This window comes from Phoenix dactylifera, chromosome 11, assembly GCF_051530095.1.
Source record: "Phoenix dactylifera cultivar Ajwa chromosome 11, Ajwa_hap1_PhDact_Kaust_v1.1, whole genome shotgun sequence".
Lineage (NCBI taxonomy): Eukaryota > Viridiplantae > Streptophyta > Magnoliopsida > Arecales > Arecaceae > Phoenix > Phoenix dactylifera.
The window spans coordinates 27,184,508-27,210,710 of record NC_143200.1 but is presented as its reverse complement, the minus strand read 5'-3'; the positions used below and the strand labels follow the sequence as shown (position 1 = coordinate 27,210,710).

Here is a 26,203-nt window from a genome sequence, read left to right as displayed (position 1 = left end):
TTGGAACAGTGTGTCTTAAATAATATATTTGTGCTGTCCCTAAGGATTTTATCAACATGTATCACCCTATAGTTTTAAGGATAGTACATTCTTTTCCTAGAACGAGGCTACTGAAAATTGTACACTCCCTGAACTATATATATGTACCGTGTCCATTTTTTTCATAATGGATTATAATTATTATTTTTATTTCAAAAGTTGTCGAACGAAAGAGTCATATGTTGCCTTATTGAAGGCTAGGTATCATACTGAAACTAACATCATTGATAACAACATTTTTGTATGTTCGCACCAGTACTTCTGTCGCTTATATGACTCTTTAAAATGATGACAAGACAAACTAGTGATGATTTTCAGTAAGGATTTTGCTGTCAACATTTTACAGATTATGGTCGCTACCTCAAACATTCGACAAGAAAATGATCCCTGATTCTGATTGACTTCATGCAGACTTAGCAGGCAATTTTAGATTACGGAGAATGATGTATGCTTGAGCATTACTGTTAAACATAGACGTAGCTGTCAGAAAGGGTGCTTCGCTTCAATTTAGAAATTGGAGCCATCAATCACATTCAAATTACAATACTTGGTGAGCAATTTTAATTAGCACTCCATATAAATTATAATATCAGAAACTGCTATAAGTAACTACATGACCTTTATGGAAGGCTTCTTATCATGGATGACAAGTTAATAGAAAACCCAGGCGGCGTCGAGATTTACTTGATATTGTATGCATCAAGGCCATTATATCCAAGATCTCCCACTTGACCATTAGGGGTAAAACATCATAAAGTTCACTCTCCATGAAGTTCAACACACCTACATAATCCAGTAATGTTTGTGTGCTTTAGATTAAAGAAATGAATCAATTTTATCATTCTATTTTTTTTTTTTTTTTTTTGCTTAAGAAAAAGGGGGTAGGGGGGGAGGGGACAAGCCCACCCCGCGTAGCAACCCCAACCGGGCCCCGCCCCCGCCAGGACTATGTTCGATTCGGGCAGAATGGCTGTTTGGTATAGGCCCAGCTCACCAGACCCCAGCCATATATTACTCATACCCTCCCCACCCGTGACCCCGGCTCGGTTACCCCTCTGGGCTCCGGCTCGAGAACCACGTGTGAGTACGTCACACCTGGCACCACCAAGGCTACCAGCCGACCAGTAGCACTTCTAGACCCCATGTCCAGGCTAGGGGCATCCGGTCCCCACATTTAATCGACGCCCGCGCGTTTCGAACCTGGAACCACTTGGTTAGAAGCCGAGCTCCGTTCCAACTGAGCTACCGCCTTGGCGGCTATCATTCTATTTTTCTTGGGGAAGTCTAACACCTACACCATAATGCTTATGTCATCATTTTATTTTTTAAGCCCCCTTTTACTTGAATGGAGTTGAATCTCGGTCGTCTTTCTGAAGTGGTAAAAGGTGATAAAGTATAATCGAATATTATATTAAAAGCTGAGATTGATTCTGTCAATGATATAATAGCTTATAAATAAATAAATAAATATGCCTAAGAAAAAGTCAAAAAAGGAGAGACCATCTCACGTCACGTCTGTTTCCTTTCACGAGGATGACGTGACTCCTATGGCACCGGCCGAGCATGGCAAAATTTTATGCGGGCGGCCGCACACGCGGGTGTATGCTCGCTTCCGAACGAACGCGGTGGGGAAGAATGGGAATTAGAAAGGCTCCAGATGGCACTCGCGTCGCTAGATCACCGGCAATCGCCGGTCCCCGCTGCTCGCCCGCGTTGAAGCCCCTACTTCCGGTTCCTTCTTTATAACCTCCCCTCGGCGCCTTATTTGGCGATTAAAGCCGCGGAGCTGCCCGAGATCCACTTCCCACAAAAGGCTTCTCCATCAAGTGGTTCTCCGAGGTGGTTTTCCGCTTTCTTATCTTTTCCTTTTCTGTATGAAGTCCACCGCCGGCAAGTGATTTTTTCTATGGTGGTTTTCAGCTTCCTTACATGTTTCTCTTCTTCTTGTAGATGAACAGATTTTCTATTTCATTTTTTTTCTTTGAAAATCCGTATGTTGTGAGATAAAGCTTAAGTCTCCTGTCTCCAAAATTAGGCATTTTGATGGAGGTATCTGTGCTTTTTCTGTTTAATTTCTTAACTTTCTGGATTAATTTGATTCTCCTATGATATCTGAATCTAGGGTTTTTACTCTATTACTTAGACTTTGCTATTGAAAAATACTTTGGAAAAGAAGAATCTTTTTTGTTTTTTAAGAAATCCCTGGTGGTGTTTGTTAAGAAGAAAAAAATGTTTTTTTTTGGGCAGATCTTTTACGTAGAACAAAAAACATTTTTTTTTCTAAATTATAAAGCTTGAGGTGGATTTGATGATTCTTGTTCAAAATTTCACAATAGAAAGAGCTGGTAGTGTGATTCAGGCACTAAGTGGTAGTTCGGTTAGGAAAGTATTTGTTTCCGGTGATTTTTAACAATCTTGGTCCCTGGCAGTAGGCGGGATCTTTAGGGTTGAACCTTTTGGTAGGAGAGGGAACATGGAGGAGAATGCTGGACTTCTAAAGGTGACCATCGTGCAAGGGAGGAAGCTGGCTATTCGGGATTTTACCAGCAGCGATCCCTACGTTGTGGTCAGAGTAGGAAATCAGGTGAGTTATTTGCAGCCGCATTTCGTGAAATGCAATCTTTTTTTTTTTTTTTTGTTTTTTGTTTTTCAGGATTTACCAGCCAATTGGATATGTTATTACCAATCTGGCGGGTTGGACAAAATAAGGGTCAGCTTGGACAAGACAAGGGTCGGGTCGGATACAGGATAGACAAAAAAAAAAAAAACATTTTAATCTGAATTAGACCTGTTTATTAAACGTGTCAAAATTTTAGATTAAAATATGGTCATTTTATTAAATAGATAATCTAGTGCCGATCTACAATCGGTTGAAACAAATTAAACAGGTTAAACGGCGAAGCATTGCCACCCTGTTATGTCCAAAACATTGTTAGGCCTCCATACGATCGTTGGGCAACTTGAACTCCCATCAGCCATCATGCGGCTGTTGTTGAGTCAATGATAAGTCTTTATTGATGTTGTTGAGTCAACGGTAAATCTTGCTAGGAATGTATGAAGAACCTCAGGGGGATTGAATGGATCATGAAAACAGCCATCTCAGGCAAATGAAGATAATCTGAAGCAGCTTCTAATGTTTTGAGCTAATTGTCGCCAAGTATTATTGTGTGTAGAATGCTCGTCCTGGTTCTCTTCATTTTCATTTATTTGTTAAGGATGAGCTTTCCTCAATGAAATGAATTAAAGTGAGCAAGGCTTCTTCTTGGTTATTTTCAATCGTGCATCTGTATTTAAGTTGTAGAGTTATAAGAAAGATGTTTCTTGGTTATAAAAGTGCCCAATTTATAACTTGCATTAGCTTGCTGGATGCATGAGCTATCCGAAACTAGGAAGGTATATCCTGCCAACCTGCCAACTGGCATTCTAGGTTTCATGGCATGCCCTCTTGTGTTTAAGTTGCCTTGGCTAGAGTTTCTGCACCAATTCGTAAAAGATCTATAGGTTCATAGATGGTATTCAAACTCTGCTTGATCCTTCAATAGAGTTTGTGCTCAATGGGAAAAGAGGTTTGGTGGTGATGATGATGATGATGAAAATGCCCAAGCTTTTTTATGACTCAGAATAGGGTGCAGCACCTTTGTAGAAGCACTGTTTTGCATGCTTTTGTAAGTCTTGCATGTCCATTTCTGTTTTACACTGGGGGCTGCCTGTCATCACCAGTCGAGGTAGCATCCACAATGATGCCTTTGGAATGGGTGATTATATGTGGCACTAGTTATGTGCACAGGAGAAGTTCCTCCTGCCATCTTGCACCGATGGGTCGGGATTACTTTAAGATTCAGTGCGATATACAGGGAGGTGGTTATTAGTTATTGAGTTGCCAAGCCAGTGGTAGTAGGCTGGATGAGCTTTTTATGTGCACTTAACGGGCACTGCAAAGCATTTTCCTTTTGGAATTATGCTGAACCCTGCCGTCTAACTTGAACTCAATACAGGGCTTAGTTAGATGAACTCAGTATGGTCTTCTTTTATTGTTGATGTAATCATGTCAGAATTCATATCCCTGCTGCAGTTTGACTTTGACTGCGCTGCTGCCAGCTTACTCTGACACCTGTGTTGATGGACTGGATACCCAATTTGATGTTGGAACTTGGAAGGCCCTCTTATTTTGACCTAGTGCTTTGTTTGGGAAAACTATGCCGAGGAGTTTATTCTGTTCTCTTTCTATGCTTACTCTTTCCTTTTATTCACAGACTGCAAAGACAAAGGTCATCAACAGTTGCTTAAATCCTGTTTGGAATGAAGAGCTAACATTCTCCACGAAAGAACCTCTTGGTGTCTTAAAACTGGTATGTTCTTTATTCAACAATCTTTTGGCGGCCACTCAAAGAGTTTTTCAGTGGATGATAAGTTGTACTTTATATGATAATTAATATTCTAGAAGTTTGACTGTTTCAATGACTATTGCCATGCTAGTTTATGTAGACAGACTCTTATCTTGTAGTTTATGGAAGTGGATAGTGACCTATATCTGAACTTGTGTTGATGAGAAATAAATACTTTGAACAATAATTTAATATGCAGAAGGCAGTGTTTTGTAAGATTGTTAATGTATCACTGTATATTGAAGAAGATTCAATAGATGACAACTAGTCTGTTGCTGTCTTTGTTAAGAGAAGTAATTATTTTGCTGACTATCATGCGTCAACTGGGTTCAAGGATCTCAGAGTACCAAATTCGAGTATTATATGCCTCCTCCATTTCCTTTGACAAACATAACATTATTTTAAAAACATAAAGTTATGCAAGTAAGAATAGAACAGTTGTCCCTTGAATGAACATGTTTTGACTCTCTGGTGTATGTCTCTTTTGCACTGGAAAGACCCAACAAATCTGTATGGTTATCATGCAACATGTTGTAAGATATTACAAAATGTTGTTTGATTTGTCTTTTTCTTTTTTGAGAGAGAAAGGGAGACCCATCTGCACTTTAATTACCTAAGTTTAAATACCCAAGGATCAATGATAATTATGATCAAAACGTTCAATGTATGCAACAACTGAAGTTACTTTTTGTTTGTATGTCTCAATGGTGATTTATCGTTTATTTTTCTCAAAAACACCTGAGACAGAACTGGAGATCTGGTCGGTGCCATCAACATGCGCCTTGCCTTACTGAAATGTGACCAAATCTAAGAAAGTTCTTTGGAGCATGAGGTTTTTGATATGATCATGTATGCCCCCTTTACATATTATAAACAATGGATAGCTGAAATACATGTTATGAAATATATCATAGTTCCCTCCATCTTATTTTGCTTACTAGTCTCGAGCCAGTGCTTTGAGAAACAAACTCAAATTAAAAAACTTCAAAATTTTTGCAGGAGGTGTTCGATAGGGACCGGTTCAAATCAGATGACAAGATGGGTCATACTTTTCTTGACCTTCGGCCACTTGCCTCAGCTTCAAAGTTGAAGCGAGCACTGCAGCTAACTACAGGCGAGACCATGTTGAGGAAAGTGGCAGCTAACAGCGACAATTGCCTCTTGGCTGACACCTCTGTCACATACGCGAATGGTGAGATTGTGCTTGATGTCCGTTTGAAGCTTCGTGATGTTGAATCAGGTGAATTATATGTGACGGTCAAGTGGATTGATCACCCAACTACTACTTCTGTGGAAGAGGCTAGATAAATTTAAGATACTTGTTTTAATCTTTCATTCATTTAGCACTGAAAAAGCAGGCTTTTCAGCATCCTGCTGTCTTGCTCAGGCCTGGTTTAAGTTAAGAGGCAGTTGGGTCTATTCATATCAGTGTTCTGTTTCTAAGTCCTGTATCTTCTTTTCATAAACTGCCCCTCTTTAAAGAGGTTTTGTCAAAGACATGATTGGATTCAAACTGTCACACTGCAGCAGACTGCGTTGCTAAGGAGAAATTATATCCTATATAGCATGCGCCATTTTATTCTTGTAGCAGGGTGCACCAAGATGCGTGCTTGATGAATGAGGTAAGTAGCTGTGATTGGCGTTGTGCATGGCCACATGGCGCACACAATGTAGGGTATAATTTCTTGCTGCTAAGGATGATGCCGCTGCTTTTTTGTAACTTGTAGTTTGGATTGCTGCGGAAGATTAGGTCAAAGCGTCCTCATGGTTCATAACATCTGCTGAGTAGTTTACTTTCCTTTTTAACACTGCAATTTTGTAAAGGTTTGCAGCATGTGAAGAATGATTTCAGAGGTAGTCAAGGAAACCACCTGCGTGATAGATAAAGAATCATAAATGCCCTATGTGTTGCATATTTTACCGGTGCTTGCAAGTTGCGAGTGGTGAAGTTGTCAATTTTTTCTTGCTCTTGGGCCCGGCAGGTTGGTTGAACTATACTGGAGGTAGGGCTGAATTAACTTTGGCTGCCAATCTATTCTCAAAAAAAGAAAAAAAAAAAAAACTTTGGCTGCCAATTGTTTGTTTAAGCGTTCCATCTCAAGATTATCCTGTAGCAATCTTCTCTGATTTTTTATTTAGTATTCTCCATCACCAAAGTTTATATCTTCTTCTGAGATTCCTGACAAACACGGGGAGATGTTTCTACCAAGTTGTTTCCAAAAAAAAATCTTCGACGTCATACCAAAAAGCATGCCATCTTCAGGACGAGCCACATTTATTGAGAGACTGATAGAACTGCGAATTGATTGTTTTCAATGTTGTGGACGGTCGACACAGGCTTGCTGCATGCCACATCCGTTTCAGAATCTTTTATTTGCTGACTCTTTTAGATAAAATCTTCCACATTCTCATCCCTTCATGTTTGCGTGTTTGCATCTACATAACTGGTACTCAGTTCCTTTCCATGTAATCAAATTGATCGAATCTCTACCCGGAGAGTTAATATTCCTGCAACTAGTTTCCCTTCCTGACGAGCCAGCTGCAATTTCTATCCGAACGCAGGAAGTTTATAATTTTCTTTTCAAAACCTTTTCCTACCTCAGCAGCCTGTTCTGCAGCCTGTTCTTTTGTTGCTACCATATCATGTCTTGAATCACTAAAAAACACCTGGCTTATTGAACATCCTTTATTAGCCATGTTAAATTCTTGCTGTCTCAGATCCATAAGGCAGATAAACCAAATATAGGTACGAGTTTCAGCATTTAAATAATATCCATATTTATATTTTATTTATCAAAAAAATAGCAAAATGGACAAGAATATGGAAGACCCATATAAAAAAATTTGATTCTACCTGCAGTCGCAACTCTCATGAGCTTCAAAGAGAAATGAATGACAATATTAATATATCTTTAAGTTAGTTCACCTTTCAATTGGTAAGATTTGGTGGTTTATAAAGTTCACTTATCCATTTGTATTGGTATTGTCAGTGTCCAATTTGTATTGATATCCATTTAAAATAAACATAAATATGGATTTCAGCATTTGACTAATATCAATATCCGTATTCATATTTATCAAAAAAAATTAAAAGTAGATATAGATATTGGATATCTTGATATGTGATCCATTTTTTTATCTTATCAACTCTTCATCTAAGATGAGCAATACCCGGAACTACCCTGGTGCCAGGTGCTAATGCATTATAGGTAGGGCTACTGTACGGTCATAGAAAAATCTAACACAATAAACTTATTTTTGTATAAATAATTGTGATCCATATAGTTCTCTCATACTTGTCTTGGAGATCTAGGTTAATTGTACGGCACAACTTGGATTGTTGATCTACCCTGCCTCCAAGTGATCTTGTGAATGAATGAATGACTGACTGAATAAAAACCTACTTGTGGAGTTGTAAAAGTAACATAAATAAATGTTGTATGATGTCCATCCATTGCCCACTCTTCATTTCCTGTGGGTCTTTGGAGAAATTATACTTGGATCTTGTGGTTCCTATTCTTCGGTGTCTAGGTTCTCTCCTGCTCATGGAATCTTGGATGGCCTAATCCATTCTTTTCCCCTTCCCCCCATCTGAATCAATTGATATTGGAAATCAGCATGTTCTCTGCTACATGAGTATGGTGACCTTCCATGGTTTAACTTGATTATTCATTTCTTGAAGGTTTTCCAGAAAAAGGATTTCACCGAATATAAAATTTTGCAGAGGTGGGCTTCCTGAGTCAACCATATTAAAAAATCTTATGACATGAAAAGACCTAATCTCTAAGCACAGGCATGGCTATCTTCTTCTACATATATAAAGAACAAGCATCAAGAATTCTTGCTATCCTTTATGTGTTGTTTTCATAAAAAAGATGGATGCAATATTATGTTCTTAGCATTTTAACATCTAAAATTCAAGCTCCTTGCTTATAGCAAATGCCAAAAGTTATTACAAAAATTGCATAATACTTGGATGCTTGCTTGCTTCAGCTGCCTTTGAGCAGCAAAACACGGCCAAGGAACTCACTCCATATACAAGTGAGACTAAAACTACAAACCAAACCATCAGTTGCTTGCCTTGGAGCACAGACTAAAGGATATTACTAGTTGGGTGTTCAAGATTGTCGTCCAAAAAATCAATGGTAATCTAACGAGCGATGCTATCGTAACCCAGAAAAATCACTCGAAAAAGCCACTCTGGTGTATTAATTCCCTTCTTTAAATGGCCCACACTTCAGGATACCAATGCAAAGGGAGTAATGAGAATACACCACAGCAGTCGAGCGCCTGTATGGATGATACCTTTTAGTTTCTTGAGCATTTTGTAAAATAAAAATGATGCTGGACCTCTTAGCATCTAACCAAGGCCAACGTTCTATTTATATCATAAGGTCTGCATTCCAAGGTCTATATGCTGGAATCAACAATCATTGCATGATGAAAAAGGTAGCTTACTTTATATTATTATTCCGAGAAAGAATCTGGATGCTGGAAAAAGAAAACATTTATGGGCATTGCTCTTCCATGACCATGGAAATGTGATCGATATACGTACTCTTCTTAGACACCATTTAATTTTTACATAAAAAAATAAGAACAAATAATTGAGAAAATCTAGGGATACTCTGTATTTGCATAGCAGTCATTGCCTTTGAAGCTCTAGATAGCATACAACACATTTTTCAGCTATCATAAGCATTTTCTCTATACTAGCAGAAATGGAAAACTGGATGGCATAGATCACGAGCAAATAATCACTGGATACATGGGTTCCTCTGATGCATAAGATAGGTCAGAGGAGAAACTCTTTGACTATAACTTGATCTTGTTTACCAGTTGATCACCAGAGGATTGATCATCATAGATAAAACAAGAAAATTCGACAAGTATTAGTAGTTTTGAATTGGAGATTGATGTGGCTTATATGGATAAGTGGTCCAAGGAAGAAGAGGGAAGAGGTGATACATGACAGGATGAGGAACTAGGAAAAGTGGTGGGTGGAAGTAGAATGAAATTGGAGACAAGGACGGCAGGCAAAGTGATGAGAGACAAGGAAATAATGTAGGCGATCGCAGAAGGAGGCAGAATGTCAGATAGTACAGGGGAGAGAGAAGCTATGCATATGATGAGATGTGGTGGACGGCCATGGAGGAGGGTCCAAAGAGTAATAGTTGACAGCCAATGAAAAAGAATGAGAGGTTGTTGTTTGCAGCTGCAGGAATAACGGGGTGGGAGGAGTGGCCACTGGGTGGAAGGATTGGCAAGAGGGATGTGGTTGTGGCCGGTGGTAGGAGAATCAAAGAAACAAAATGGAGGAGGAGAGAAGATGGAATGTGGGAAAGAGAAGATTTCTCCCAGACCAAAAGTAATTTTTGATATTTGAACTAAAATCTAATGAGAAATTGGATGACATCAATGACACAAACTTTCCATGAAAAGACCAAAAAAGAAAACAATAAAAAGTGGAAGTTATTGAAAGTCAAATTCCGTCATTATGCATAGGGAATAACTATACTCATTGTTCCCTGGAGCTCGAAAGCCATCATCTCTCTCCATAGAGAGAGTTCACCTATTATCCTTTTAAAAGGATTGAGGTCTCAATCCTACCAATCAAATATCAAAAATGAAGATGTTATATGAAGGATCCATATCGTTGATTACGATCTATATCACATAGACTACTATAAAATCAAAACATGTACTTTTGGAGGTAATTTTTCTATGCATCAAGAAGCTCAAAATATATCGTTCGAACGATTTAATATTGGTCTTTTGCATGATTTATGGTTTCGAAACATCCAAATCTACTGACTTTTGGTTTACACGTGTTCTGCAATGTGTAGACCATGATCAACAGTGTAGATTTTAAATTATACGTCTTTTCATATAGTTTAGCAAACTAATATTGTTACCACCGTCAATTTTTAAGCTCACTTGATAAATAATGCGAGGTCTCAAAATACAAGATCACCGATATTTTAATATTTTTATTACATAGATGATCATCAACAGTATGGATTCTCAATTTGAAATGTCTTCGTTGATTTTGCATTGGTAGGATAGAGGTCTCGATCCTTCTGGAGAAAAGTAGACCAATATATTTATGTGTGCATGTATGTATTTATAATCCTACAACTTTTGGGTCCTTTGAATCTTATACTCGGTCTAATGGTTCACTTCAAGCTTGTTCGGAATCCAAGAAAACTCAAGGTTTTTTTTAAAAAAAAAGGTATCTTAAAAATTATACGTCAGGGTAAAGCAGTGACATATCAGGCAGTAAGCAGCTCTCAAAAATTTTCCAAACACAATGGACATGCAAAATTATAGCACTAAACTCATAATAACAATATCTGCATGCTCAAACAAATCAAATAAAGACGGACCTTCAGCGTCCTTGTACATTTTCTTCCCGATTTCTCTAGAGCCAAGTCCTGAAAAAAAAGTTAACAAATCAAATAAGCCATGGATTGGGGGACGGAGGAAGGATGCGGGAAAAAGGGTTGATACAAAGGCTTTACCTTCCCTCCCGGGCAATTAAAGAACTCTTCCCTCCCGGAACCTCCCCGTCGCCGTGGACCGCCCACAAACCCTAGGAAAGACCCCACGAGGAGAGGGGGAACGAGAGCGAGCGAGCTCCGCCTTAAGTATCGGAAGAAGATGAGACGAAGTTAATGACGAAGTAAAGGAACGCAATCGATTAGGATCAGCGACAGATCGGAGGAGATGGCCATGGCAGAGGGTGAGCAGAGAGAGAGAGGGAAAGAAGCGAGCACCGGCGAAAAGGAGGAGGAAGCGACCGAGGGCGGCATTGGTCATTAATTCAGGGATAAAACAAACCCATTAGTCCGGTTTATACCGGGTTCAGACCAACCCCAGGGACCCTATGATGACAGTTTATCCATATTAACTCCGTCAGATCCGGTTCGACCGGATTAGTGGGTTAAAGTTATCCGGCCGACCACTGGAGGAGTTTGGCAGCTATTCCAGGATATACCGGGGATAAACATCCCGTATCCCGAATACAAACATAGTCTTGAAGCCTAAGAAAACATCCCATGGACACTTCACGTGAAATATCCCACAGCATAAATCCCAACAATCTCGAGGGCATTTTAGTCCGTGTATAATTTTATGCTATTTTTTTTCGTTTCCTTTCTCCTATGGAGCCACGCTATATATACTCCCCGGCTGCTCTCCTTGCTTGGAATTCATCTCCACCCCTCTCTCTCCCTCCCTGCTCCCTCTCTTTCCTCCCGATTCCATCGGGGCGACGGAAACCCTAACCCTAACCCTAATTTTCCTTCCAAACGATCCGAATAGCTTCTCGCTTGCCCAATCTCAATCTCCTCCTCTTCGTATCAGGCCTTCTTGATCCGATTTTCGCAGCAGAAATCGTACTCTACTGCCGATTCTACTGCGATCGGGCGTTGGATTTCGGTGGGGTTCCGCGACCATCGGGATCTCCACGGCTGCTCTCCCCGGGCCGTTCTTGGTTCTGGCGATGCGAAATTTGAGATGAAGTTCAAACGGAGAAGGGTTTTGGAAGTGGTAAGTTGCGGCCTCTGATCATCTTGATTCGTTTCTTGGTTTCTGTCTGATGTTTCTATTCTTCTTTTCTTCTTGATTTCGAATTCCGATGGAAAGATTCGATTTTTTTTTTATTTGTTTACTGTGTGTTACTTTTTTTTTGGGGGGGTTTCTTTTCTTGGTTACAAACACAGTTGCATGATGAAGATTTTTTTTTTTTTTGATGATTGATTATGTGATCATTGTTTTATTATTTTTTCGTTGTATTCTTTTGCTTTTTTTCTTCTTTTTTTTCAAACTAAATTTCTTTTCCTTGTAAAGTTGTTTTACTTGAATTAGCCACGCAGAAAGTGAGTATCACGATTGATTTTTAACATCTCCTTTGTAGATATGTTAGATTTCAACTGATCAAACTGAATTTCGTTGTTCTTGATCAAGAAAAGGGCGAAATTTTACTAGACTTTCTTGCGGTATGACGTGGCCCCTATTTTTGGTGTCCGAGAGGATCATATGATCCTAAATCTTAAAGCAAGAACAATTGCAGAATTGCATTGACAATGTAAATTATCTTGTTGGGGAAACTATTCTTTGTCAACTTAATTTTGGAAAAGAAGTTGTCTAGAATATTAAAGCTCTCATAATGACAAAAATGCCTTTGTATGCTATTATCTGCAATGTTGAAGTAACATACTCTTTGTTGTCGAGATTACTGGGTACATTTTGAAACAGTGTTTGTGCATCCCAGGATTCTCGATAGCTCCCTCTTGCTTTTCAGGGTACCTTCATGTCTATTGTAATTTTTTTCTGTTGTCCTCATCACTTTTTCATCACCTTTTCACTTACCCTGTTTTCTGTACTTTTTTTAGTTCCTGTCTTCTTATTGTAACTGTTGTAGTTAAGGGTATATTAGTCCTTCAAAGTTTACTTGTTTAGTGTGTTCATTGTGCTGTGTAAGTCCTTGAAAGTTTTAGATATTTTAGCTCAGATCTGAGGTCAAAGAGAAGAAAGTGTGGAGGGTTCATAGATATGTTGTGATAATTTAACTTAGTTCTAGTGAAAATTGTGCTTCCACTGTTCAGGAGTCTTCTGATATGCACTCTTAGGCTAACCATCTTGAACATTATGAGATTTCTGTATATTTACTGGGAAAAAGGAGAAAAAAGAGGGTTTTCAGAGAAGTTACTTCTTGCTTTATTTCTGAGATACAAGCCTGCTTTGTCCTTGTATTATTCTAAATCACATATAAGGCTTCAAAAAATCAGGGAAACTATACAAAAATCAGGGTTCTTAATTCTAAGCAAGCTAGGAACATATTTGGTATGCTCACTTCCTTCTACATTTCATGATGCCCATTTAAGCAAGATATGTTTATTTGTTAAGCAACAGACACTGCATGTAACACTGTTGTAATGGTATTTAAGAAGTTTTGAGATGTCTATACCTGCAGTTATACCCTGTCACTGATACACAAGCTTCAAGTAGTGCTCAAATAATACATGTAGTAACAGGCCATGAACCTGGCAAATATATAGAAGAAATGGAATCTGCATTGAACTTGCAAGAACTTGATTTTAAGCAAGTTATATGTGTTAACAACGCAACAATGTCTCCCTCAGTGCCTACAAAAGTTTCGAGATTAAAATCGTTCTATCTGTAAGGCCTGTTCTAATAACTTAAATTCATTGTGGAATCTTCCATTTTCATTATCTAATGTACGTGTATCCTAAAACAGAGGCTTTACATTGGTACAGCTCTCCGTCCGCCACATGTCCAAACAATATTGCTCTCCATCGACCACATGTCCAAACAATATTGCTCTCCATCGACCACATGTCTAGACGATATTACTTTTACATGGAAACACTTCTTGAATGGAGGGTATTTTTTTGCAGTTTGGGAAAAAAAAGAAGGGCATTTCCCATGGGCCATGATTTCGAACGATATTTACTTCCACATGGATATGGTTCTTAGACAATATTTACTTCCATGCGGATACTGTTTTTATTTTTAACCTTTACTCTAAGGTCCAAATGAAACTCACTTGAAATTCATGCCAAATTCACTACACGAGCGTGCCCCATCCGGGAATTCAAATGGGCAGTGACTGAACGAGCCAGTGGAAAGCATGGCTTATTAGCCGATTTGGTGAGGAAATTTCTATACAAGATCTCAGATCCACCTTCCGTTTTGTATCAAATTTAATCAACGAGAGGTTTTATAAAAAGTTTTATGCGGTCTAGGACACGGATGGTGGGAGGACATGTGGAAGGAAGGGAATGGGGAAGTGGCAGGGGCTGTGCTGGATTGGAACATGGTTTGGAGTCTACAAATCTGGAAGGAAGGGGGGTGGGCTATCTAAAATCTATTTGGATTTCGAGGAAGCAATCAAATAGGGTTAATAGTAGGGTCAAATCAAGGGGGTTGAGAAAATAAAAGGTGCAGCGTAACAGAGGGACAGGTGAAATGCAGTCCAAGCCACCCTGCTTGACTCCAGGAAATAGAAAAGAGGTTATAATTTTGAGGATATCATAGGTTTTTCCTCATATCTGTTTGGCAACTTAGAATTTTTTTTTTTTTTTGGTAGCTCATAGTTATATAATGTTTCAAATACACAAAGCAAAACCTGACATTTATTATATTTTATTCAGTATTCATGGGTAACTAGGTCAATAACATGGACTAATTTATAAATTCTACTATGAGGGACTGATACGCTAAAAGGGGTGCTTGTATAAAATCCATGAAACAAACACCAAGCTAAAGTAAAACAAGAATCATTGTATTATATATAACATAATTATAATAAGTATATAATATAATTATATAATATAATACAGTTAATACTATAATATAATTATATAACATTTTTAGTATATTATATAATATAATGACTTATAATATTATATATAAAAGGAGAAAAAATTGTACCCATCATGCGGGTTATATGCTAGTTTTTTTTACTATTTTGAGTTCTGATTATTTTATGCTATTTTTAAAAACAGAAAAGCTTGCAATGATATAGGCTTTCCTTTGATAAGATGCTAGGAGAAATGGCCTGATTCAAAGCAAAACAAGGGACATACAACAGTGATTGTCTCTTAATATTAATATGAATTTTCTTTGTACAATAAAGTTGCTTTTGCTGGCAATGGATAGATTTTGCAAATAATGTTTATCTAATTTACTGCCCAACCCACTTATTTTTGGCTTTTTGGACTTCTATTCTAGACTTCCCTCAACACCATATGTAGTGTGGGATAATGCAGTTGTGCCAAGCCCCAAGCCGTGGTTCCACAACTCCATGTGCAGATGCATGAAAGGTGAATATAGGAATAGAATGACTTCTTGAGGGCCAACTTGCATAGCTTAGTTGTTGGATGAGGCATGCATTGGGAGTTCTATTTTCTAGGTTTCCATTGTTTATCGGTTTTTGTTTAAGTTTTTTTTTACAGAAATATGGTTAGCCTGTCACATTGGAAGGTGGTATATGGATTTAACCCACAAATATGGGCTCATCTGCTGAAAAGTGATAATTGAAGTGTGAAAAAGGGGCTGTCTTAGGCTTTTCAGGATGAGATTAGGGTTGTTGGTGATGTAGGGAGCTAGGATTTACAGCTGCATATCTGCAATAATGGACCTTGAAGTGAAGGTTTCACATTTTTTTTAAAAAATCTTTTAAATAAAGTTTTTTAGGTTTGTTTTCTGCACAAGAAATCTGGACAGATTGAAGCTGGTCGCAAGTCTAGGGAGTACAAGAAAGCCAAAGGGTCTTCCTACAATTTCTCAGCCTAGCAACTGTTGGTAGGATTAGGATTCTAAGCTTTTATGGATACTGAAAAGACTTATAATGTGTCAAAATTATGCCCACTTGTTAACTTCAGAAAAATAAATAGTAGAGAGGATATGATAATTGGAAGAGAAGTTGAAGAACATAGAATGAGGAGAGAAGAATTAGAGGAAAGAAGAAGAAACAAGCTGGGAGAACAAAAGGGTAGGAGGCAACGGACAAACCTTAGCTTACTTCTTTCCATCGAATGATCAAATAAACTTGAAAATTACTCTCACAACAAAGATGTTAACAAGCATTCAGTAGTCTGAACATCTGACAACATTAAAGGTTGACCCTTGAATCAAACCAAATTCTAACTATCCCTTAAAACCAAGGTTTGCTGAACCGGCCCGAACTGGCGGTTCAGCGCGTACCAGTACTGGCCCTAACCGGTACGGTTCAGCTGTGAAAAACGATTTTGCCCCCTTTAGGGCCGAAACTGGCCAATTTCTGCTGTGTACCGGCCTCCCGAGAGCGGTTCCCCGAGCTAGGAACCTTTTTGAAGTAACCCCCCCCCCCCCCCCCCCCCCCACAAAAACACACACACACACACACACACACACACACACACAAAATACTCTGGCCCTTCTAACACTGATAACACTGATTGGTATGTCTTCTATTTCTCTTTTTCCAAATCTCCCCAAAATGCTTCTGAGATGAAGAGCTCCAAGCTTTCTTATTTTCTGCCGTACTTTGGTTATGTTTTAGAAAACAATTAACCTTTCAAATATCAAAATGAGTGGGCGCAGATGGTTGTTGCTAAAAATATAAGTTTAAAGACAAATAATCCCAAGGCAACAATCAATAAGGAAGGATTTTGGCTTCTGACGTTGCAAAGGTGCATCCCCTGTCATCATTTATGTGTAAACTTTCCAGATTCTCAGTTTAGAATTCTCCAATCTAGACGGTTGCTATTAGTGCATTCCCATTTAATTATAAAATTAGATGTTCTTTACTAAGAATGATTTTTTTCTCATGACTATGGCATGCTTGCCTTTTTTGATTCTTCACTATCTATCAGGATTGTTTTTGCACACTGTAAGAAGGATGTCCATATTTTTGTAACTAGAAAATAAGGGTGAAGTTGATCTTATTGGTTTAAGGTCTTGCATTGTCCTTGTTGCACATTCCTTAGCATCTTATCATCAACAACTGCATGCTTCTTTCTAGTATAATGAATTTTAGTTTGTTATCTGAGTTTTATTTTTTTTAATACTTTTTAAATATTGTTACAGTTTCTCAGCATGATTCACACCCCGACTTATGCCTTCATTGTATCATAATATGTACTTGACCAAGTTAATGTTTGCAAAACTTTTTGTCTTATTTATATATTACAGTTTTGCTAGTTCTAAAAGCAATTGCCTTATGTTGTCATTTTTTTTAAAAATTCTGTCTCTCTTTCTGCCCCTCATATTTCATTGGTTTTTGCTGTAACGCATCTTTTGCGCTTCCCAACTATAAAGTTTCTTTTTTTTTTAATGCTTCTCAATCTATCACTATTTTCAAGGTTTGCAATCTCGGTACTGGAATTTGTATTGATACTATGCTGGTATAGTATTGGTACACCTGGTATGGGGGTTGGTTTGGTGTACCGAGACTCGGTACATCCTCTTAACGAGCCTTGGTTCTGTACCTGTATAGTACAATATGGCCAGAAGAGGTGGTACACACCAGTATGGCGAACCTTGGCTGTCTTTGGTCTTCCATCCTTAGTAGACTTAACTAATTTAGCAATCTTTTTTCCACAGCCTCTAAATATAAGATCCTTTATTAGCAGCGTTACTACTGCTGCACTCGAGAATGTAGAAATACCGCTGAGGGACTTTATCTGGGAGTTTGATAAGGTTTGTTTTTCCTGTCATCTTTTTAAAATCTTTTTCATATTGTTATCAACCTGTAAGCAGTCAGAAGTGTCTGATCCTATCTTCACTCTATACAGGGAGATTTTCATCACTGGATCGATCTTTTTAATCATTTTGACTCATTCTTTGAGAAGTTTATAAAGCCAAGGAAGGATTTGCAACTTGAAGACAATTTTCTAGAAGGGGATCCTCCATTTCCTAGGGAAGCAGTTCTTCAAATTCTTCGAGTCACAAGGATTATTGTAGAAAAATGTACAAATAAGCACTTGTACAGTTCATTTGAGGTATGTATCATCTTATTGGAGATTTGCTACTTTATCTTGTAATGCATTTTATTTTTGGTTAAACGATGCATGCTTTTTCTGTTGTTTTTATGATTTTTAAGGTTCATGGTCTATAATGCCGTCACTGTTTTTTATTTCAGTATATGTTTTGGTTCTAATTGAAAACCATGCTTTCCTTTGTAATTATTAGCTGATATTTTTGTTTTACTCTCATTATTGAATGCAGCAGCATCTGTCATCTCTTCTAGCTTCAACTGATGCAGATGTTGTTGAGGCAAGCCTTCAGACATTGACTGCATTTTTGAAGAAAACAGTTGGGAAGTGCTCCATACGAGATACTTCTTTGACTTCAAAGTTATTTGCATTTTCACAAGGGTGGGGGGGCAGGGAAGAAGGCATTGGACTTATTGCTTGTTCTATACAAAATGGTTGCGATCCAATTGCTTCTGAGATTGGCTCCACACTTCATTTTGAGTTCTATTCTGTTCATGATACATCAAAAGAGTCCAATATTGTCCAACATGAGAAACAGGGGTTGCAAGTCCTTCATATGCCAAAAATCAATTGTTACAGTGAGAATGATCTTGAACTTCTTCATAAGTTAGTTAAGGAGTACAGTATACCTCCCAGTCTACGATTCTCACTATTGACAAGGTTGAGATTTGCAAGGGCTTTTGACTCTTTAGCTGCTCGATATCAGTACATCCGTATCCAGTTATATGCCTTCATAGTTCTTGTTCAAGCAAGCAATGATGCTGATGATATGGCAGCTTTTTTTAACAATCAACCTGAATTTATCAATGAACTGTTATCTTTACTAAGCTATGAAGATGAAATTCCTGAGAAAATTCAAATCCTGGGAATTCAGTCATTGGTTGCTCTTTGTCAAGACAGATCTCATCAACCTACAGTTTTGTCTTCTGTAACAGCTGGTGGCCATCGTGGAATCCTTCCCAGTCTCATGCACAAAGCAGTTGATTCTATTACCAGCGGTTCCACAAAATGGTCTATCGGTTTTGCTGAAGCGCTTCTATCTCTTGTCTCCATTTTGGTTTCATCTACTCCTGGTTCTTTAGCTCTGCAGGAAGCAGGATTTATACCTACTATTTTGCCCCTTCTTAAAGATACTAATCCACAACACCTACAACTTGTTAGTACTGCAGTTCATGTGATTGAGGGCTTCCTAGACTTCCATAATCCCTCTTCAGCATTATTCAGAGATTTAGGTGGTCTGGATGATACTATTGCACGCCTGCAGATTGAAGTATCACACGTTGGGAAGGGTTCAAAAAAGAATGGAGAAGAGCCTCAGCATAATGGTAAGGGCAAGCAAGTCATGGGCAGTTCATCTGAGCTGGATACACAACCTCTTTATTCTGAATCCTTGGTTTCATATCACCGGAAGTTATTAATGAAAGCATTACTCCGGACGATATCACTTGCAACTTATGTCCCTGGTAGTTCTGCTCGTGTTGATGGCGCAGAAGAGAGTGTGTTGCCACCATGCTTGTGCGTTATTTTTAGGAGGGCAAAAGACTTTGGCGGTGGAGTGTTTTCACTTGCTGCAAATGTTATGAGTGATCTTATACATAAAGATCCCACATGTTTTCCTGCCCTTGATGCAGCTGACTTGCCTCGGGCTTTTCTTGATGCCATCACGAGTGGTGTTCTCTGCTCTGCTGAAGCAGTAATATGTATCCCCCAGTGCTTGGACGCATTGTGTCTTAACAACACTGGTCTTAAACTGGTGAAGGATCATGATGCTCTAAGGTGTTTCGTGAAAATTTTCACTTCGAGGTCATATTTAAAAGCCCTCAGTGGAGAAACACCAGGAACCTTGTCCAGTGGATTGGATGAATTAATGCGTCATGCATCCTCCCTACGTGCTTCTGGAGTTGATGTGCTTATTTCAATTTTGAATACAATATCAAAAAGTGGATCTGGCTTAGAGTCTTGTTCTCCAACAGAGTTGCCAAGCTCTTGTACTCCTGTTCCCATGGAAACTGACCTAGAAGAGAGGAAGCTTATTTCACTTGGTGAAGGGGAAACATTGAAGATGGGAAATTCTGAACTGATGAATGAGGTGTCTTCAGATAATGCATCTATGACCATAGAGTCATTTCTTCCTGAGTGTATAAGCAATGCTGCTCGTCTTCTTGAAACTGTTCTTCAGAATGCAGATACATGCCGTGTATTCATTGAGAAAAAGGGTATTGAAGCAGTTCTTAAATTATTTACTCTTCAGTTATTGCCAATTTCTGTGTCAGTTGGTCAGAGTATATCTATTGCATTTAAAAACTTTTCACCTCAGCATTCTGCTGCGTTGGCTAAGGCTGTTTGCTCTTTCGTCCGAGAACATCTTAAGCTGTCAAATGAATTACTTTCATCAGTTTGTGGAACTAAGCTAGCTGATATTGACTGCTTAAAACAAACTGAAGTCTTGAAATGTCTCTCTAGTTTAGAGGGGCTGTTGTCACTTTCCAATTTTCTTTTGAAGGGAACAACTTCTATGGTCTCAGAGTTGGGATCTGCAGATGCGGATATTCTGCAGGAATTGGGTAAGGCTTACAAAGAAATAATGTGGCAGATCTCTTTATCTAGTGATTCCAAGATAGATGAGAAGCGGGATACTGATCAAGAAGCTGGAACTGGAGATTCTTCTGCTTCTAATGTACCAGGAAGGGAGAGCGATGATGATGGAAATATTGTTCCGGTAGTCCGATATATGAACCCTGTATCAATAAGGAATACATCTTCATCGCGATGGAGTGTAGAACAGGATTTTGTGTCTGTGGTACGTTCTGCTGGAAGTATGCATCGGCATGGTCGACATGCATTGTCACGGATACGTGGTGGTAGGATTAGCCGGCAGATGGATGCAACACATACCGATTCAGAAATTTCCATTAGCACATTAGAGAGTTCCCTGATTCAGTATACTAAAAAGAGAAGTCCAGACATCCTTGTCTCAGAACTTCTAACCAAACTTGGTTTAGCTTTGCGTTCCTTTTTTGCTACTCTTGTGAAAGGGTTATCTGCTCGTCGTAGAGGTGATTCCAGTTCCCTGAGTCCTGCATCGAAGAGCCTTGTGACTGCTCTCGCGAAACTTTTCTTTGATGCCCTTAGTTATTCTGGACATTCTATTGCCGGCCTTGAAATGTCATTATCTGTTAAATGTCGGTATCTTGGAAAGGTTGTAGAAGACATGGCTGCACTTACTTTTGACAGCAGACGTCGTACATGCAATACCACATTGGTGAACAGTTTTTATGTCAATGGAACATTTAAGGAGCTTCTGACTACATTTGAGGCTACAAGCCAGTTACTGTGGACTCTGCCTTTATCTATCCCGACTGCTGGGTCTGATCAAGGACACTCTATTGATGAGAAGGTATCTCACAGTTCTTGGCTGCTGGATACGTTGCAAAGCTATTGTCGTTTGCTGGAATATCATTGCAATTCTTCGTTGCTTTTATCTCCAACATTGCCATCTCAGGCTCAGCTTCTTGTTCAACCTGTTGTGGCTGGATTATCAATTAATCTTTTCTCTGTTCCAAGGGACCCTGAGGCATTTGTTCGCATGTTGCAATCACAAGTTCTAGATGTGATCCTTCCTGTATGGAATCACCCTATGTTTCCTAATTGTAATTCAGCTTTTATTACCTCCATGATTTCCATTATTACTCATATATACTCTGGTGTTGGAGATCCGAAGCGTGGTCGCACTGGAATCACAGGAAGCACTGGCCAACGGCTCACTAGCCCTCCGCTTGATGAATCTACTGTTGCCAATATAGTTGAGATGGGTTTTACCAGGGCTCGAGCTGAGGAAGCTCTGAGAAATGTGGGCACAAATAGTGTTGAGATGGCCACAGATTGGTTGTTTAGCCATCCTGAGGAATTTGTGCAGGAGGATGTTCAGCTTGCTCAGGCACTTGCTTTGTCCTTGGGAAATTCATCAGAAACACCCAAAGAGGATAGCAATGATAAGACAAGAAATGCATTTGCTGAAGAGAGGGTGCCGGAGATGCCCCCAGTTGATGATATTCTTGGTACATCAATGAAGTTGTTTCAAAGTAGTGATTCGATGGCATTTCCATTGACAGATCTGTTAGTGACACTTTGCAATCGAAACAAAGGGGAGGACCGTCCAAGGGTGACGTTGTATCTCGTTCAGCAGATTAAGCTTTGCCCATCAGATTTTTCGAAGGATATCAGTGCACTATGTCCTATCTCGCATATTTTGGCGCTGCTTCTCAGTGAAGACGGTAGCACAAGGGAAATTGCTGCAGAGAATGGTACCGTTTCTGTTGTACTGGATATACTGGCTAGCTTCAGAGTAAGGAATGGGTCCAGAAATGAGCCTTCAGCAACAAGAATTGTAAGTGCTTTGTTGCTTATTATCAATAATATGTTGCAGTCTGGACCTAAATTTAATACAGAAACTGCTGAAGGTTCTTCTAGATCTTTATCTGATTCATCTGGAGTGGACATCTCCTTGGCAAATCCTTCATCTGCCACTGAGAAAAAATCTGAGTTAGATGGCCTTGAGAGAGAATCTGGCAATGCGTTTGAGAAGATTTTAGGGAAATCAACTGGTTATCTATCTCTCGAGGAGAGTCAACGGGCATTGGCTATCTCATGTGAACTTATAAAGCAGCATGTTCCAGCAGTAGCTATGCAGGCTATTCTACAATTATGTGCACGCTTGACAAAAACACATGCTATAGCAACACAGTTCCTTGAAACTGGAGGTTTAGCTGCTCTTTTTAGTCTTCCAAGAACTTGTATATTCCCTGGGTTTGACAGCTTAGCATCTGTTATTGTTCGGCACCTCATTGAAGATCCTCAAACTCTACAAACTGCTATGGAATTGGAAATCAGGCAGACCCTTACTGGCACTCTTAGCCGACATGCTGGCCGTCTTTCACCTCGCATATTTTTGACATCCATGGCACCTGTCATATCTAGAGATCCTGAGATCTTTATGAGAGCTGCAGCTGCAGTTTGTCAATTGGAGTCATCAGGAGGGAGGATGAACATAGTCTTGTTGAAGGAAAAAGAAAAAGATAAGGACAAAATGAAAGCTTGTGGCATTGAAACTGGGGTCCCTTCTAATGAGCCTATTAAGATGCCTGAGAATAGACCTAATGATACCGGCAAATGTTCTAGAAGCCATAAAAGAGTTCCTGCTAATCTTTCCCAGGTGATTGATCAACTTTTGGAAATTGTTATGAGCTTTCCGTCGGCAAAGAAAATTGAAGAAAGTGCTAGTGCGGTAACTCCTATGGAAGTTGATGAATCTGCTATAAAGGAAAAGGGTAAATCAAAAGTTGATGAGACAAAGAAGGTGGATGATGATAGTCTCTCTGAAAGATCTGCATGGCTGGCGAAGTTGACATTTGTCCTGAAGTTGATGAGTGACATACTTCTCATGTATGTCCATGCAGTAAGTGTAATCTTGAGACGGGATATGGAGACATGTCAGCTACGGGGATCTGTGCTAGCAGGTGGCCCTGGAAATGGCGGAATAGTGCATCATGTTTTGCATCAGCTACTTCCAGTGTCTTCTGAGAGAACTGCTGAAACCTCAGATGAATGGAAAGATAAATTGTCTGAAAAAGCATCTTGGTTCTTGGTAGTGTTATGCGGCAGATCTACTGAGGGGCGCAGACGAGTTATTTCTGAAATTGTGAAAGCATTTTCTTCTATTTTAGATTCAGAAGGCAACTCCTCTAAAAGCAGTTTGTTACCTGACAAGAAGGTTTTAGCTTTTGCTGGTCTGGTAAATTCTATTTTGTCCAGAAATTTGTCGTCCAGTAACTTGCCTGGTCCTGGATGCTCACCTGATTTTGCTAAGGCCATGATAGATGGGGGAATGGTGCAGTCACTTTCTGGTATCCTTCGAGTGATAGATTTGGACCACCCAGATGCTCCAAAGGTTGTAAACATGATACTCAAGGCTTTAGAAAGTCTTACAAGAGCTGCCAATGCTAGTGATCAAGTGCTCAAGTTGGATGGGCTTGGTAAGAAAAGATCTTCTGGAGCACAAGGTAGAACTGTAGATCAGACTACTTCTGAAGTTGAAACTGAAAACCACGGTCAAAATGCAAACTATCAGCATGAAGCTACTGTTACAGTACAACCTGCAGAGCAGCAGATTCACGAACCTTCTCAAAATGATAGGGACCATGGGACAAATACAGAGCAGTCTATAGAGCAGGATATGCGAGTTGATGGGGAGGAAAACACTGTCACTAATGCACCTGCTGAACATGTGTTGGAGTATATGCGTGAGGACATGGATGAAGGTGGTGCACTACGGAATTCAAATGAGGTTGGAATGACTTTTCATGTTGAACACCAGACAGACGATGATATGGGCAATGAAGATGAGGAGGATGTAGGGGAGGATGGTGAAGATGATGATGACGATGAGGAGGATGAGGAAGAGGATGAAGATATAGCAGAAGAAGGAGCTGCATTAATGTCTTTAGCTGATACAGATGTGGAGGACCATGATGACAATGGTATGGGTGATGAATATAATGATGACATGCTTGATGAAGAAGATGACGGTTTCCCTGATAATCGTGTTATTGAGGTGAGGTGGAGGGATGGTTTATCTGGGTTAGATCACCTGCGAGTTTTAAGGGGACCTGGTGATGCAAGCAGTTTCAATGATGTTGCTGCAGAGACCTTTCATGATGACATATCCCGTCTTCGTCGTCTATTGGGTATAGAACGCCGCCGTCAAAGTAGCAGGACTTTTCTTTCTCGGTCAAGGCTTGAAGGAAGTGCTTTCCAACATCCATTACTTGTGAGACCTTCACAATTAGGGGAGCCGGTTGCTTCATTGTGGTCTGCTAGCGGGAACTCATCTAGAGACTTAGAAGCTTCATCATTTGGAGGTTTTGATGTAGCCCATTTCTACATGTTAGATGCTGGACTTCCATCTGAACATGCTGTTGCAACTATGTTTGGTGACCGTTTGGTTGGTACTGCACCCCCTCCTCTAATTGATTTCTCACTTGGCATGGATTCTTTGAATATTGGTGGAAGAAGGGGAGCTGGTGATAGTCGGTGGACTGATGATGGTCTGCCTCAGGCAGGTAGCCATGCTGCTGCTATTGCACAGGCAGTAGAGGAACAATTTGTGTCTCAGTTGCACGGGTTAATTACTGTCAATGACCCTCCAGATCAGAGACAGCTTGATCTCTCTGCAGGACAAGCTAACCAACAATCGCCTCTATTAAATGCCAATAGGGATGCACCTGTGGCAGATGATCTTCCCACTGAACCAAGTGAAGGACAGCATCAAGAATTAGAGACTAGTCCAGGGCATCAGCCGGGGAACTTGCCTGTTGGAGTTGATACAAGCCTTCCAAACCTGTCTCATGGAATAATTGATGCACAGTCAGTTGTTGGAGCAGAGGAGAGTCAAGGGACACCAGAAATAAGGCCAAGATTTCCCGATGATCTGAATGTTGCACGTAATGGTAGTGAGACCATACACTATGGGGAAGGACCTGTGGAAGAAGTTGGCCCAACCACTGTGCCTTTAGATACTATTCCTGAAATGGATATATCATCTGCTGACTTACAAAGTCTGGATCACCCTATGCTAGATGGTTCTGAAGCACCTGCCAATCCTCACAATTTGGAATTGCACAGTGAAAGTAGAGAGGGACTGTCAGTTTTGGATAGCCATTCTAGTAGTCATGCCCTTATTTCTTCAGGCTCTGGCATGCCAGAGTTCAGTGATGGTCATGCTGGTTCAGCTCTTGCAAGTGCAGATATTGATATGAATGGAGCAGACACCGTTGGGGATCAATTTGAGAGCCCTGTAACTGCTTCTAATGGAGAAGAATTATCTGCCAGGCTAAATCCAACAGTTCCTCAAGATGCTAATCAGGCTGATCAAGTCAATGTCAACAATGAGGCTTCTAGCACAAATGCAATTGACCCAACATTTTTGGAGGCACTGCCAGAGGATCTCCGTGCTGAAGTGCTGGCTTCCCAGCAAATTTCCCAACCTCGATCTGCGCAAGCTGAAACATATGTTCCACCACCCACAGAAGAAATAGATCCTGAATTTTTAGCTGCTCTTCCTCCAGATATCCAAGCTGAAGTTTTGGCTCAACAACGAGCACAAAGAAGCATGCATTCTCAGCCAGCGGAGGGGCAACCGGTTGACATGGATAATGCTTCGATTATAGCTACTTTCCCTCCTGATCTACGTGAGGAGGTATGTCTTTTGATAATTAT

General features: G+C 39.7%; 2 protein-coding genes and 1 long non-coding RNA gene across 10 annotated transcripts in view; 2 read left to right on the top strand and 1 right to left on the bottom strand.

Annotated features, from left to right (window-relative positions):
- The first annotated feature begins 1,564 nt into the window (after window positions 1–1,564).
- Window positions 1,565–6,011, top strand: LOC103702391 (protein C2-DOMAIN ABA-RELATED 11). Of its 2 annotated transcripts, none has more exons than XM_088707621.2 (4): window positions 1,565–1,878; window positions 2,472–2,623; window positions 4,293–4,388; window positions 5,424–6,011. In XM_088707621.2, the coding sequence occupies exons 2-4, from the start codon at window positions 2,513–2,515 to the stop codon at window positions 5,730–5,732; spliced, it is 516 nt and encodes a 171-aa protein (XP_088563747.1). In that variant the 5' UTR covers window positions 1,565–1,878; window positions 2,472–2,512; the 3' UTR covers window positions 5,733–6,011. The 2 variants fall into 2 exon arrangements, with proteins under 2 accessions (XP_088563747.1, XP_008783032.1); XM_008784810.6 differs by having other exon boundaries at window positions 1,569–1,878; window positions 2,469–2,623.
- Window positions 6,012–6,533: 522 nt separating this feature from the next.
- LOC103702389 (uncharacterized) lies at window positions 6,534–11,466 on the bottom strand. Of its 2 annotated transcripts, XR_015971504.2 has the most exons (3): window positions 10,946–11,442; window positions 10,811–10,858; window positions 6,534–7,091 (listed from the first exon to the last, which is right to left on the bottom strand). It is a non-coding gene; the product is annotated as an uncharacterized LOC103702389 (long non-coding RNA). The 2 variants fall into 2 exon arrangements; XR_003384741.4 differs by lacking the exon at window positions 6,534–7,091 and having other exon boundaries at window positions 8,998–10,858; window positions 10,946–11,466.
- A 114-nt stretch (window positions 11,467–11,580) lies between these two features.
- LOC103702442 (E3 ubiquitin-protein ligase UPL1-like) overlaps window positions 11,581–26,203 on the top strand; it is a 31,339-nt gene continuing 16,716 nt past the window's right edge. For 4 of the 6 annotated variants that reach the window (XM_089926243.1, XM_089926244.1, XM_089926245.1 and 1 more), the window contains exons 1-4: window positions 11,582–11,975; window positions 17,538–17,633; window positions 17,729–17,935; window positions 18,162–26,183. In XM_089926243.1, coding sequence (XP_089782369.1) covers window positions 11,943–11,975; window positions 17,538–17,633; window positions 17,729–17,935; window positions 18,162–26,183 — 8,358 coding nt within the window. In that variant the 5' untranslated portion in view covers window positions 11,582–11,942. Of the gene's footprint in view, window positions 11,976–17,537; window positions 17,634–17,728; window positions 17,936–18,161; window positions 26,184–26,203 lie in introns of all 6 variants that reach the window. The other 2 variants (XM_088707615.2, XM_088707616.2) reach the window with 2 other exon arrangements.